Source organism: Zalophus californianus, chromosome 4 (assembly GCF_009762305.2).
Source record: "Zalophus californianus isolate mZalCal1 chromosome 4, mZalCal1.pri.v2, whole genome shotgun sequence".
In the NCBI taxonomy this organism is placed as follows: Eukaryota; Metazoa; Chordata; class Mammalia; order Carnivora; family Otariidae; genus Zalophus; species Zalophus californianus.
Window position 1 is genome coordinate 136,782,247 of NC_045598.1, and position 15,301 is coordinate 136,797,547.

Here is a 15,301-nt window from a genome sequence, read left to right on the forward strand (position 1 = left end):
TCCATCTTATGAACATTTGAGAGGGTTTTCCTTTGCCCTTTAAGACTTCAAGAACTGATTATCTTTTAAATCAACACATCCCATTATGTTGACACAGCTCTTAGACTGTAAAAAAATTATTTTTGTAGGTGACATAATTGTGTAGAAAATCCCAAGGGATCAACAACAAGAACAATACCTCCTGAAACTAATAAGTAAGTATAGTAAGGTTTCAAGATTACAAGGTTAATATACAAAAGCCAATTGCTTTCCTATATATCTGCAAGGGACAATTGGAATCTGAAATTCAAAACACAACACTATTTACAATAGCACCCTAGGTATAGATCTAAGAAAATGTAAACAGGATCTATATGAGGAAAAATATAAACTGAAGAAAGAAATCAAAGATTTAAATAAATGGAAATATATTTCTCTATAAGAAGACTTAGTATTGTTAAGATGTCAGCTTAGATGTGAATTCAGATACCTCATTGATCAATATAGACAAATGGCAATAAAGTATACGAAAAGATATTCAACATCCTATGACTTTAGGGAACTGTTGATTAAAACAACAATGAGATGCCATGACACACCTATTTGAATGGCTAAAATTCAAAACATGAATAACACCAAATACTGGTGAAAATGTGAGGCATCAGGAGGTCATCCATTGCTGGTGAAAATGCAAAATGATATTGTCATTTTGGAGGACACTTGGATAGTTTTATAAAAACTAAACATAGTCTTACCATATGATCCAGCAATCATTCTCCTAGATATTTATCCAAATGAGTTGAAAACGTATGTCCATACAGAACCCTGCACATGAATACTTAATAGTTTTATTCATAATTGCCAAAAATAGGAAGCAACCAAGACATGTCCTTCAATCAGTGAATGGAAAAACAAACTGTGGTACACCCACTCAATGGAATTTTATTGAGCAATAAAAGAAATGAACTATTAAGCCACAAAAAATCATGGAGGAACCTTAAATATACATTGCCAAGTGAAAGAATCCAGTCTAAAAAAGCTATATACTGCATGATTCCAACTATATGACATTCTAGAAAGGCAAAAGTATAGAGACCATAAACAGATTGGTGGTTGCCATGCATTCAAAGGGAGGGGAGAAGGGAGGATAAATAAGCGGAGCACAAAGGATTTTTAAGGGCAGTGAAACTATTCTGTCTGATACTGTAATGGTGGGTACATGACCCTACATTTGCTAAACCCCACAGAACTGTACGACACAAAAGCTGAACCCTAATGTCAGCTATGGACCTTAATTAATAATAATGTATCAATATTGGTTCATCAATTTAACAAATGTACCACACAAATGCAAGATGTTAATAATAGGGGAAACTGTACAGAGGATGAGCTGGTATGTGGTAATTCTCTACTTTCTGCTTAACAATTCTGCGAACTTGAAACTACTCTAAGATATAAATTATATTGTAAAAAAGTCCATAGTAAATTAAAAAATTAATTTGCAGCAAATTGCATATATACATGTGCATAAAAATACCTATATAATACATATGCATGTACACACATTCAGATGAAATAACGATACATCTTTTTTTAATGGTAGTTTTTTAATATTGTATTCTGTTATTTTCCCTCTTCTATTACAGTGCTCCTACAGGGACTGTCATCAGGAAGTGAGGAAATGCAGGTAGTTATGCTAAATTATGCTTACAAGAAATGTGGTAGTGAAGGGAACTGAGCGGAAATAGATAGCTGTGGGAATCTGAAGGTCTACTAAAGAATTATTTTAAAAAGATATAATGATGCCAACTACAAAAATAGGTAGTTAGTAGCTCATTAAATTTTGCTCTTTAGTTATTTCACTTTCTTTCAAGGAATACAGATGGATACTTGAATATGAAACTGTTAAAATGTGAGGAAAACAAACAAGCACATACCAAGTCATTGATGCTGATCATCAGAACGTGCTGATACTCTCTGCCGTCTTTACCTTCAATATCACAATCAGATGATGTTACTGGCAACAGAACAAGGATCAGGGGAGGAATTCCAAAGATATACCTAAAAGAAACTAAATCGAACAGTGAGTAAGAATAAGCTGAATGTTGTAGGTCATATTATATCGTTTGTGTCGTTTCAATCGGCCTGACCATTTATTTCTAATAACTTTTTGGATAGTGTGGGAAGACCCTAAAATTCAGTATTATGTAACAAGCAAGGTAGGACTGTATTTTAAATTTCTTTTATTTTTTTACTTAAAAATTACTCTTTGGAAAAGCACTGAACGGGTGTGATGAAAGTAGACTCTCTGCCTTTGAAAAACACTCTAGGGTATAAATTGGTTTATTCAATTTTGATTTATATTGAACATTCCTACAAGAAAAGGCATCTACAGGTAAACAGGTAAACTATAGGTAAAAAAAGTTACACATTTTTGAAATTTTATAATTTATGGCATGTATATTTATGTAAACCTTGATGATTGTCCAAGTCCCCAGCCTCTTCCTGGAGGCAGCACTGCACCTTTATTTCCATGGTACTGTGATTATATTCTTTCTTTTTAATGATGGACCTTAAAGGGTTTACCCCTCCCAGAACTGTGACAAAGTTGACATTTACATTCTGACACTCTATCTTTTCAGTATATTCTTTGTTTCTATGTGCCCAGAGACCCACATTTTCTACAAACACAGCTCTGTCTAGCTTCTTGACATGTTAGAAAAACCCATTAAATAAATTCACACCCTGGTAACTAATGATTTATATCTGTTTTTGATAAGCCTTCCTACTTAGAGGCATTTGTCTAATTGAAAGGAATGAAATTACAAATGGTAATCAGTTCGAGCAGTTACAATGCACTTGATGGAGAGCCCGATATTCCCAGAGACATTAAAATGTGGTTATATAGAGACGTATTTCTTCATAAGTCTATCAAAACATCTTGTTTGTATCTTTCTGCAAACTCTTGAGTTACGCTGACAATATATCTCCTTTTAATTTCCCAAATGAAGTTTAAACTCTACTTGATGAGAGCAAGACGTTCCACACCTGTGTCTTTTTTGATTAGGACTACAAACAATACTCTTTGGAACCCGAGGAACTAATATTGTGACATATGTTAAATACATCATAAAGTTCCCAATAATATTATCAACTATTGTATCATTATCTGTCATATAAAAATCAGTAGCACTCCCCAATAAATGATGAGCTATTTGTTACCCATATTTTTACAAATAGAGAAAGCAGGCTAAACAGCAGGTATGAGAACAAACACAAATCCTACATCTCGTCTCCATACATCACGGACACTTGACGAGGTAAGAGAAACAAAGTAAGACATGGAATTGATTCATAGCTCTGCCATTGAGAGTCTATACACATACCAGCAAAATTCACTTAGGAGATTAATGATGATGATGATGAGAGTTATGTTGGAGTACCCATCATGTGCTAAGCACTTTGTTACCTTATACCTATCTATAAAGATCAAAAAAGTCCTACAAATTAATCTTTTGTAAAAACCAGATAGTAAGTGCCAGGTCTGGATTCTAACCTGGGTTTACTGCCTCACCAGGTTTTGATCAGAAATGGTCATAATCTTTTGATAACATGTAATTACTTTCGTCCTCTGAATGAAACCACTTCTATGTAGTATTACATAGCTCTACCTCTCTCTTGTACTATTGCTTTTTCATCCTGAAGATTCTCAAAGAAGAGTCAATTGCTATTTATTTACTAGATTCTGACTTTGTAATTGGATTTGTACAGACTGCATAGATCCAAACTTCGTTTTTTTTCTGTCTTCTTACAGGTGTCCAAAAAGGAACACTTTGGAAAGAGTAGATGATAATTTATATAGCATATAACTTGAAATGAGTTTTAAGGGGAATATAATAAAATAAATACTAGAATGAAAAAAGAGACCTTTTTTATTCTACATAAATGTTATTTTAAAGGTCCATCTTTTACGTTTTGACAAAAGGAGGTTGTTTTATTTTCTATGAGCACTGCCTGTTGTGTCCTCTTCACCCCAACTTTCAGTAAGTGCTCCCCAAGTTCCTATGGATCCGTTTATTCATTGAATGACATTTACCAGTGCTTTCAATGGTGGCTTGGTAGAAAACTTAGTCTTTTTCATGTATTACAACTAGTTTCTCAATCCTGAAACATAATTTGCCTTGGGGTGCCTGGGTGGCTCAGTCGGTTAAGCATCTGACTCTTGATTTCTGCTCAGGTCATGATCTCAGGGTTGTGCAATTGAGCCCCACCTCAGGCTCTGAGCACGCAGCCTGCTTAAGATTCTCTCTCTCTCTCTCCCCCTCTGCCCCTGCCCCCTCTTGTACATGCATTCTCTAAATAAATAAATAAATGAATGAATGAATAAATAAAATCTTTTTAAAAAATGGAACATAATTTGCTTTGTTTATAAAGACAAAGCCATTGTTGCCATTGTTGTTAAATAGGCTAGCTCCACATGGACTAGGCCAAAAACAAAACACAGAGGGTTGGGGTATAGAGACTTGGGGTTTTTGTCTTGGTGTGACAAGGGGTTGTATGACAATGGGTTGTGTGACTAAGTGAGTGACAGCGTCTTTTAAGTTTCATTTAACTTATCTGTAAAATGAAAACATTAGACTAGACTAAATGATCCCTTCATGTCCCTTTCAACTTGCAAGACCTTAATTCGAAGAATCTCCCTGGCCATCCCAATAAAGTATTTCTTTAGACTTGAAATCGCCTCATGGACAATACTGAAAACACACCCAGGGCTTCAGACCCACATCTCACATGTTCCCACCTCTCAAATTAACAACTGCAGTTTGGTCTGCAACTGAAGTCTTTTCTCCACACCATCCAGAGAATAAACATATTAATATTGCCTAGTTCGAGCATGCTTTTGACATTGTTGTCACAATAGGAAAAAACTCTACTTTTATTCTGTTTTGTTTCAGGTTATGTGTAGACATTCACCCCTTTCATGGCCTTGAACTTTTCTTTAAGTTACACTAAAGACAAACCATAAGGAATAATGCAAGGCAAGCTTGGGCCTGTGGCATTTTGTCTTTAGATTTCCTGAAGGGATTGAAACTGGAGAATTTGTTTTTCAATAGGGAATTTGGTTACACCAGAATGATGGCTGTCTAAAAAAAAAAATTCTTGTTGGTTTTTAATTTAAGCCAAATAATACATTTGATCCTCAGCTGCATAAGTTATGGGGTCAAAGTGAACATAAATAAATTAGTTTCTACAGCCTATCAAATCCAATCTTTCATCCCTCTCTAAGACAAGTAAGTGCTTATTGAATGTCCACTATAAATATTTCATAGACCCATTTTCACTGGGAATTAAAAAAAATACTCAAAAAGACATTCAGGGTGGAATAGAAAACATTATCTGAATTCTGAATATATAATATGACTCGGCTTTAATATGAACAATTGGCACAAGCAAATTGGTGCATAAAGAGAAGAAAAGGTTAATAAACAGAAAACAACCATGAGTTGTATGGAAATCAGCTCATTAAGATTACAAACATAAATTTGATTATCCTCATATAAATAAATCTAATTTCTGCCACAATCAATATTAACACTGCTCCATAAGCTCTATCCACAAATCCCATGATAAACACTTAAAGACATTTCTGCAGCCATCCTATGATACTGCATGCAATATTTCATTTAATCTCATAACCACTTCAGGAGGTAAGTACTACCAATTATTCACAGTTCTACAGATGGAGAATCTAAGGAACAAAGAAACTTTCCCCCATATATAACATGTATAGTATGAGACAGGTTAAAGAGTTTAGAAACTCAGCTTTTAGCCACTGAGCTGCACTGCTTCCTACAAAAACAAGCGTGTGTGTGCGTGCATGCGTGTGTGTGTGTGTGCAGTCAAAAGAATGTACAAAAACCCATCTTTTTCCACATGAACCTCACTAAGGTGCTTCCTGGTCAAGCTCTGAAACAAAAAACAGACACAAAATATTTGCTCTTATGACACCAGGTTATGTGTCAGAGGTAAGACCAGAAAAAACAATCTCGTGTGCATGAATGTGAATATGACATATAAATGGGTCCTATAAAATAGCTTTCTCCATTCTTGTTTAAGATACTGAAACACTGATGTGGTACCATGTGTGATTCTCCTTTGTACCTGTTCAGGCTTTCTCATCTTTCTCAGTTCCCTGTTTTTATTACTATTCCATTTTTGGTCCTCAAATGTGATTAAATTATCTAACCTAGATAGTACACTTGAGAACCACATAGTAGGGCCTCAACTACTTCAACTCCCCAGAGAAGCAGCAAAGGAAAAGTTTACGGAGTAAAACTACCCTTAAGCTTCTTGTAAAATCTCTTGGAAATGCAAAAGCCACACATTATAATCACTATTATCAGAAGTTTAGAATTCTAATATTTTGTTTGCAAATAGCTTTTGGTAGATGAATAATATAGATACACTTCAGGAAATAAAGCTCCTTGTTAATAATGCATATCCTCACTTTCTTTGTTTTTGTTTTTTAACCTTGCCATTTCAAATCAGAGGTGATGCAGGGATTAAAACCAAGAGCTACAGGAAAGAAATAATTGCGGGAGATCCATGGCATTGGGAGGCAGAGAGGGCTATACCTAATTTCTAATTCTATACAAAACTTCTGGAGGGCACCCATTACAAATCTTTTTCCATAATCGTCTTCCATACCCTCTACCCACCCCACCCCCTTTATGTTGTTACTGATCTGGTACTTCTTGGCTATGCCAAGTCAAGATTCTTTAATACCTATGAGGGAGGAAAAGCTCTTTTGATCTAACGATGTAGCCTGCAAAGCGCACAGGCCAGGCATGAAATGGAAGAGCAATTTGCTCCCTATTCCCGCACCCTCCCCCACCCATCTTTTTTTTATTATTATTATTCGCATGAGGAAGTATTTACTATAAAATATTCTAATTTCCCCCATTAGATCTTCGCCCCTCACATCTCCTTTTCTCCTTTTTTTTCCCCATCCAGTAAATATTTTGGCTCTTTCCCTTGGCCGTATGGGAATCCAGCTCGCTCGCCTCAGCTCTGCCCTTGTCCGTAGTCCGCACGAATAAAAATATATTAGATCTCGGCCAAGGTCTAGAATTTAGACTTAAGACTATTTAATACTGCCTCCACCAAGGAGCACCCATATAGGAAAAAACAGAAACCCGAAACTCGCCTTTCTCGGTGCCAGCCCGAGGACTTGGGTTCCCAGCAAAGGGCATGAGGTACAGCCCCAGTCGGAAACTCCCAGCCTCGCTTGAGGGGGTTGAAACGGGGCTTTCCAGAGACCTGTCCCCATAGGGTTTAAAAGCGCGTCCCGTGGGAGCTTCGCTTTCACTTCTCTAGATAGTAGGGAACTACACGAGCTCAGGTAACTCGCCCCAACCCGAACGTCAGTGAGTAATTGGGCGCCGCCAGGAGCACGGGTACAGCGGGCAGGGCGCCGGGTTGACAGAGGGCAGCGCTGGCTCGGGAAGACTGACGGCGAGCCATTGGTTACCTCTGAGACCTGGCTGCGGGCTGCCACCGCTGCGCGGCGCGGACGCTGCAGCGCCGCGTGTCGGGACGCAAAGGCGGCGTGGGGGTCGGCTTCTCGCCGTGGGCTAGGCGCAGCAGTCCGGACTGCAAGTGGCGGCTGTGGGCCAGGGTGCCAAAGTGCGGCTGACGCCTGCCCGTGGGAGAGCAAGTGCTCTCAGCAGGTCCAAAGTGCAAGGCTGGGCTGTTCCCGGACGCGCCTGGGCGCGGGGCCCGGCGACGCGTCCTGGAGTCCCCGGGCGTGCCGGGCGCGCGGACTGGTGCGCCTGGGAGAGGAGCGCTTACCATGGAACATGGTCTGCGGGAGGCGGGCGTGGTCATGATGACCGCAACTGCAGCAGGAGCAAGCTCTCACCGCCCATAGTCGCTGCCGGGACCCTTGTCTTTCGCGGAGTTGCCGGGAGTCCGTGCTGGGCAGGGCGGCCTCTGCCGCTGGTTCCTCTTACCCACACCGCGCCTGCTGCTTCATCCATCCCAAGGGGGGCGGCACACACCACGGCCCGGCTCTGCGCTTTGCCTTTTCCATAACTTCCGTAGGATCAGCCGGCAGTGTACTTTCAGTTTCTACTTTGCGCCGGGTCTGCAGGTTTGATCTTTGGGTTCACCACCGGGGTGCCTGCACCGCCCCACCTCTCTTGAGCACCTGCGTCCTCCCCTACCTCTTCTTGTGCACCTGAACCGGGACCAGAGGAGGGCGCGAATCTCCAAAGCACCACGGGAGGAACGAGCTGGCCTTCTGAATGAGAACAATTCGAGGCAAAAGACTTTCCAAATGACCTCTAACCGTCTTGGCAAAGCTAGGCAACTGGGATCTAAAAGTATTGGTTGCTAATCTGTGGAAGCCACAAACGTGTAGGGCGAAAGCTGGGCAATTGCAAGCCTACGCCACCAAGGAGGCGTCGCAGCTCTTGCCACGGACGTAGTGGACGATGCCAAATCGTCTCGGAAAAAAAAGAAAAAGGAAGTAAAGAAAGATTAAAAGGGTCACGCCCTCCGCCCCTCAACCTCTGTAATCAGTTTCTTTCTGCCCTGTTTTGTAGATGCACCTGCCTAGGTGAGACCTCAAAGAACAATAATCCTGTGGGTGCGTCTAATCTGGTAAGTGGTATGTTTGGACCCGAAACACAAATCCCAGATTAGGTGGAGAAAATGGAGACTGACTATAATAGTTGATAACTAAGACTCCCACCTATGCGTTTATCTGAATTGACCAATAGGTCATACTAAGCATTTTTACTGTGTTTTACTGAGGAGTTAATGTTTTTTCTAAGCTTGAATTATTTTAGTATTTCCTGTTTGAATTTGTTTTCTGATATTCTGCAGGAACCCTGCTTAAAAGAAGGTGGGTAAAGTAGTAACGGTGATGATGATAACAGCTATCATTTATCTAGCATTTGCTCTGTACTAATACTGTGCTAAGCATTATATATATACACATATATACACTATATATATATATATATATATATCCTCTCATGCAAAGTTTTCTATGAGTAGACACTTTCCTTATCGGCATTTCACAGATGTGGGAACTGAGACGTCCTTAAGTAACTTGCCAGAGTTCACTTAGCTGGTTAGTAAACAGAGCTTGGACACAAACCTGTATTCTGGCTCTAGAGTTCATGCTTGCAGCCTCTGTGTTAGCCATCCTTGTGAACAATGTGGAAATTGATGCCAGGAGGGAGACAGGGTCAGGTATCATGTGGGCATGTGTTTGTCCCCCACTGTGGGGGGACCTCAGGAAAGCTTTTTGGGGTTTCTGAGTTCTGAATTGAGACTCAGGCGGGAACTAACCTAGAGATGTGAACATTCCAGATTCAGTTAGAGTGTGAACAAAGAAAAGAGGAAAAGAAAGAAGGGAGAAAGAAGAGCATAACAGAGTGAGACAGAGTTGCTCAAGCCTGAAGCTTGGATCTCCATTTCCTCTTTTAGTCTCACTTCTTACATCCTATCCATAGGCAAGTCTTATCAACTCTACTTCTAAAATAAATCCTGAATCCAATCTGTCCACTCTGTGAATTGCACATGGGCAAACCATTAAAACCCTGCTGTCTGGGGGGATCTTCCAGCTTTCACTCTTGCTCAGGACCCCTTCACTCTCCTCATAGCAGCAGGGTATTTGATTTATGCAATGCCATCTTCTGTGACCACCCTCTGGCCACTTGCCACTGTGCACCAAGCCTTCGAGGTCATCCTGGGTGATCTGGGTGGTACTGCCTTCTCTGAGCCCCTCTGGTACACGACTCACTCCTCTCCTGCTGTGTTCTTCCCTGTGCTCAGCCAAGCCTCTGTCCACTTAGAGTAGTATCCAGCACACAGGTATTCAGAAAGTATTGTTGAGTGACAGAATGAGAGAGAACAACTAGATGAGAATGCATGAATGAGAACATGCATGAAGAGAAAACATGTAAAGGCAGGAGGGAAATAGGAGGAAAGAGGAGAAGGAGGAGGGAAGCAAATGAGAACAGGAGACAGGATGGGGTGGGAAAAGCCAAGTATTTCCATTTGACGGGATCCTAGAGTGGGAGGTGGGGAGTGGAAAAACAGGAGTGACTTTTAAAAATGAATTCTATAGCTAAACACAGCTAGGTCGGTTATTTATTAGTTTAAAATCCCTGACAGCAGCACTTTGAGGTATGTAATTGCACACGGCCTGCACTTTTTTTTTTTAAATACTTTTCAGGGACAGATAAAAGAACATCCATCAATAACTTCCTCAAGAGGAACTCCGTCTTCCTTTTTCATGAAGTCACCATAAAACACGGCAGAATAAGGGCTTGTGCATAAGTGAACTTTTGGAAATCATGAAAGGAAATTATTCAGAGCTCCAGGAGAGGACATGTAAATTCCACCCTAAACTCTGACCCCAAATGTGAAGAATCACTCTGAAAAAAATATTCATAAAGCATTTGGAGTTTTTACTGGTATATGAAAAGGGATGCATTCTAACTACATCAAGTTATTATTTTTCTGTGGATGAGAGGATTAATAGCATTTTGAAAGAATTCCAAAATGAAGTCTTAAATTAGTGGTTGATATTTTGATAAGTGAAACATTATTTTTTATAAGACAGATGGACAAGGATCAGGGACACCTGGGTGACTCAGTCAGTTGGGCGTCTGCCTTTGGCTCAGGTCATGATCTCAGGGTCCTGGGTTCGAGTCCCACATCAGGCTCCCTGTTCAGCTGGGGAATCTGCTTCTCCCTCTGCCTCTCTCCCCTGCTCCTGTTCTCTCTCACTCACACACTCTCTCTCTCACAAATAAGTAAATAAAATCTTTTTAAAAGAAGACAGATGGACTAGGATTAAACATTCTATGAATTTTTATATGCTAATGTTTTATGCTTAGAGAAATGGAGTGGTTATTATAATGTTCACTCATAGACTCAATGAATTGTGCAGAAAAGTCAACACAGAAACAAAACAGTACATAGTTTGTGACTTACAACCAATACATATTAGGAGGGGGAAGACATCATCTCAGAATGGTTTATACAGTGTAATAGAAAACATTGAAATAAAATGATATAACTGTCTACTTAAAGGGAGAATTGTTAAAGATTCATCAATGTTTTTTTAATTTTTTTACAATCGTCCATCAAATTAGTCAATCAGTGGTAAACCTAAAAATATTTTCTTGATTAATTATCTGAACTATTTTTGCCCAACCTAATATGACTATTGTTTATAGTCTGAGACCTGAATGCTAGCTATCTTTTGTCTATGGATATTTTTTGAGGTTCCTATGGTTTAATTTTCCAGGCATAATACTCAACATATTTCAAACACAGACAGACATACCACATACACATAAAGCCTCCACGTGTTCTATGTAGTCACACAGGGGCCTGTGCGTGGAAGGGCTCCTTGCTTGGTTTAATACTCTGCAATCACTGTCTTGGAATTCTTAATTATTTTTGGACAAGGGGACTTTCATTTTCACTTTGCACTGGGCCCTGCAAATTCTATAAATGATCATGCACACACATACATGCATATCTTCAAGGTGGTTTCAGTCTGGTGGGGAAAACATACGTTAAATGTGTGACTTTAAACGTAAAGAATATTATGAAAAGGAAAGGATGAGATGTATTTCAAACAAGGGTTTAAGGCTATCTAGACCCATTTTAAAAATTAGTGAAACTAGGATCCAAAAAAGGTGAATATACCTGTCTAGTGGAAAAAACAGCTATAAGTGGATAACTTATAATTCTAAATCATATCTGTTTGATTTTCAAGCCTGAGCTTGAAAATGGATTTTAAATTTTATCAAATGACTGCTGAGAATCTATTTACAAGGTCATGTTTTTTTCTTATTGTATTTTTAAAGAAACTATAAATTTACCATAATGCTAAATTCAAGTTGCTAATATTTAACAGATTTTGCCATTTTATTTGTAATGGGTATAGGTCTGTGCTTTATATTATATTTAACTAGGCTTGGGCTATTTTGTCAGATTTTCTTAGTTTCATAAAGGGATTTGGACATTCTATTGTTTTCTAAAACTGTATTTAATCATTATATGAACTATTTGTTTCTGGATGATTGACTAGAGTTTAACAATAAAACATACTTAATTTCATGGGATGCAGCCAAAGGATAGGATGAGACTGTCAGTTTGAAGCACTAGAAGAGTCAAAAGAAAAAATTTTCTTGTAAGGCTGAATCCGAATATTAGGAACCCTGCCAAAAATGTGTATGGAGCCATGAAAATGAATGAAATCATCCAACTTAGAAGAGATGAGAGAGAGAGAGAGCTAATGCCAGGAGGGACCATGAGACACAAACATTAGGGGTAGTTGGAGAAATGGGTGCCCACCAACAAACTGACAAATAGTGGACAGCAGAGTAGGAGAGGCAGAAGTCAGTGTCCCAGGATAGAATTCCAAAATAGGTTAAGTAGTCAGAACCTCCAAATGTCACAAAAAGATCGAACAAAAGGAAGATTGAAACATGTGTCCACTGATGTGGCAGAGTAGAGATTGTCTGTGGTCCACATGACAGCAATTTGAGAAGAGCAGTATAGATGGAGACAATATTCCAGTTTGTGGAACGCAAGGGAAGATGCAAAGAGAGGAGACAACTTTTAAAAGATCTGTGGTAAAGATAAAAGAAATAGGGTAATGGTTTGAAAGGCATGTAAAGCATAATGGAGGTTTTCATTTTCATGAATGAGAGTTACTAGAGCATATTTATATATTAATTGGTAGAATTAGGTTCTCTGGAAGAAGTAGGAAAGGTTATGCTCTATCTCAGGGTCCTGAGATCATTACCTGAGCCAAAGCCGAGAGTTGGTTGCTTAACTGACTGAGCCATGCAGGCCCCCAATTTGACTTCTTTTTCTAATATGGAAGGCTGTGTGTCCTATTTAAATCCTTTTATCGTTAAATTAGAAAATTAGTTCAATCTGCTTCTCCTTCAGGCAAGCCAGGTGTTCCAGCACATTTATCATTGCGTTGGACTGTGATTGGACTCTCGGAACATCCATTAACTTGTATATGACATGGAATGATTAAGTGTATTGCAGTAGTAATTAAGTCCATAAACAGTAATCTAAGAAGAGCTTGTACTTCCCTGAGTTCTCAGGGTATCAGTCATTGCTCTATGCCAATAGTGTGTTGATTAACTGGCATCCCAAAAGCCTGGAACTACATTAACATGCTTGCCTAAAATTTTAATATATTAGCTGGTAGTGACATTAGCTGGTAGGACACCTCCATGAGAAGAGCACAAAAATGGAAGTTTTCGAGAGATCATAACACTGAGCTCTTGAGTTTGGTTTATCAGAAAATGATTTCTTCAAACAATGGAGCAGAGTGTCTTGGGTTTCTTGAGTAATATGCTCTAGGATATGGTGGTGATATGCTTTGATTTCCTTATTTCTTTTACTATGTTAGCAATTCTCCCTAATGTTTAATGAACAAATGTTCTAATTTCTTCCTCATTAGGTTATTTTTCTGACCAACACTTTTTTTCCTAAATTGTTTTTACCAGTGAAATGTAATATTTTCTATTTCTTATTATTTCCTTCTTTTCATAATGATATTCTGTGTCATTTTCATTCCGAGACTTTTAAACTTTTATTCAGATTAGAAAAGTGAGGATTCTTTGCTTCTAATTCCAAACTAACCCATATTAGAAACTTTTTAAAAATTTTAAAGTAAACTTTATGAAATTTGGGCTGTTTACCAAATACAAATATATCCTCATGTATTAAACTATTTGAACTTACCTTTAAGCTTTTAGGTATATATTTTTTCATTTTATGTACATGATCCAAGTGGCCTATGATGAGACCTACGATAAAACCAAAAAACAAGATGAAAACAAATATTGTGTGTACTGGTACATTGATCATTTAAGAATGGTCCTCTGAGACTAGAGGTTTTTGCAAGCATTGTTCAATAGCCGGGTATAAATCAGTGACTTTAAAGTAAGACCCCCAAAGAATCAAAACAAAATTGAGGACTCTCAAGAGCCACAAGACACTATCAGAAGGTGAAAAAAGATTAAAGGTCTAGTGGAAAAAACAGCTATAAGTGTTTTTAGCTAAAGATCTCAGGAGGTTGAACCTAGGAAAGCGTTAGGTGATATGGAGTAGAGCAAGTTCATACTTTTCCTACTGTTATGTTGCAGTTTGCAAGCTCCTGGGAGCCTCTCAGATGTAATCTGAAACTGGCCCATGTCCTCAGAGGTGAGGGAGAGTCAGAAGAAAGACACAGGCCTCTCCAGGTAGGCAGGGGGCTTGTCTTGGGTGGCAATAAGACAAGCAGATCTCCACACCTGCCCACCAAATCTTCAAAGTTTATATAGAGGCCTTAACTGGATTCAATCACATATACGATCTAGATGGTCTCAACACCACATCACTACTTCAAGGCTGTATCCTTGGCGCAGCCTCTGGGAAGAGGGGAGGCAAGCAGAACCTACAATCCAAGGGATGGGGGCAAAGGGGGCAGTGAGGAATCTCTGATTTGGGGATCCAGTTCAAGGTCAACCAGTAGTCACATCCTCCCAGCGACCTCCTCCAACATATTATTATAGTTGTTTTGTGTTAATATTGATTGAGATAATTTATCTTCTTTATGACTTTAGTTTTCTCTAGGTCTTTTGATGCCCTTAATAAATATTTGTTTTGACTTTAATTTGACTGAATGCAATTCTTTTTTCCCTCCCCCTAATCTTTATTGAATATTAAACTGTAAAAGGTAATAAACCTCATGACCAACCTGTTCTTGCAAGCAGATCTTTTTGGCAGTTCTCATTTGGTACTTTATCCTACTGTGTAGGTGCAGCTAATTCAATACACCATATCATTAAATGGAATTAACTGGACCGTTGCTTTTCCATGGTAGTAAGTACCAGCTCAAACACTGTGTGTTTCTGAAATGTATTGTTGCCAAAGTGATGAATATCTTCCACAGAAAAAGCACCAACAGAATTTGGTATAGCTGTTCTGGCAGTGCAGGACAGTTACTAGAAATAAAGGTCAAATAGCAAGCACAAAATGGTAATCAGTTTCACTCGTCATTCTGAACTTTTACCTGCTTACTGCTATACGTGTGCTAGATACACTCTAGGAAGAGGTACAAAGGAAAGGTCGTAAAGATTGCTTTTACCATCCCGAGCTTCATTAATCAGGGGTTACCTTTTTTCCTGAGAATAGTCAAGATTAGCACATAAATGTCCTCAAGTCTTTCCCAACCCTAAATAACCCTTGTTTTAATCCTACACATAGTTATCAAGTAACACAA

General features: G+C 38.9%; 1 protein-coding gene and 1 long non-coding RNA gene across 3 annotated transcripts in view; one reads left to right on the forward strand and one right to left on the reverse strand.

Moving 5' to 3' along the window:
• Positions 1 to 7,963, reverse strand: part of IL7 (interleukin 7) — a 45,349-nt gene extending 37,386 nt beyond the window's left edge. The window contains exons 1-2 of one of the 2 annotated variants that reach the window (XM_027613617.2): positions 7,831 to 7,963; positions 1,917 to 2,050 (exon numbers count right to left, since the gene is read on the reverse strand). In XM_027613617.2, the coding sequence (XP_027469418.1) occupies positions 1,917 to 2,050; positions 7,831 to 7,840 (144 nt within the window). In that variant the 5' untranslated portion in view covers positions 7,841 to 7,963. Of the gene's footprint in view, positions 1 to 1,916; positions 2,051 to 7,186; positions 7,310 to 7,830 lie in introns of those variants that run through there. The other variant, XM_027613611.2, reaches the window with a different exon arrangement.
• Positions 7,964 to 8,509: 546 nt separating this feature from the next.
• LOC113933474 lies at positions 8,510 to 14,692 on the forward strand. The gene is made up of 2 exons (XR_003523360.2): positions 8,510 to 8,643; positions 14,184 to 14,692. It is a non-coding gene; the product is annotated as an uncharacterized LOC113933474 (long non-coding RNA).
• The last annotated feature ends 609 nt before the right edge of the window (positions 14,693 to 15,301 follow it).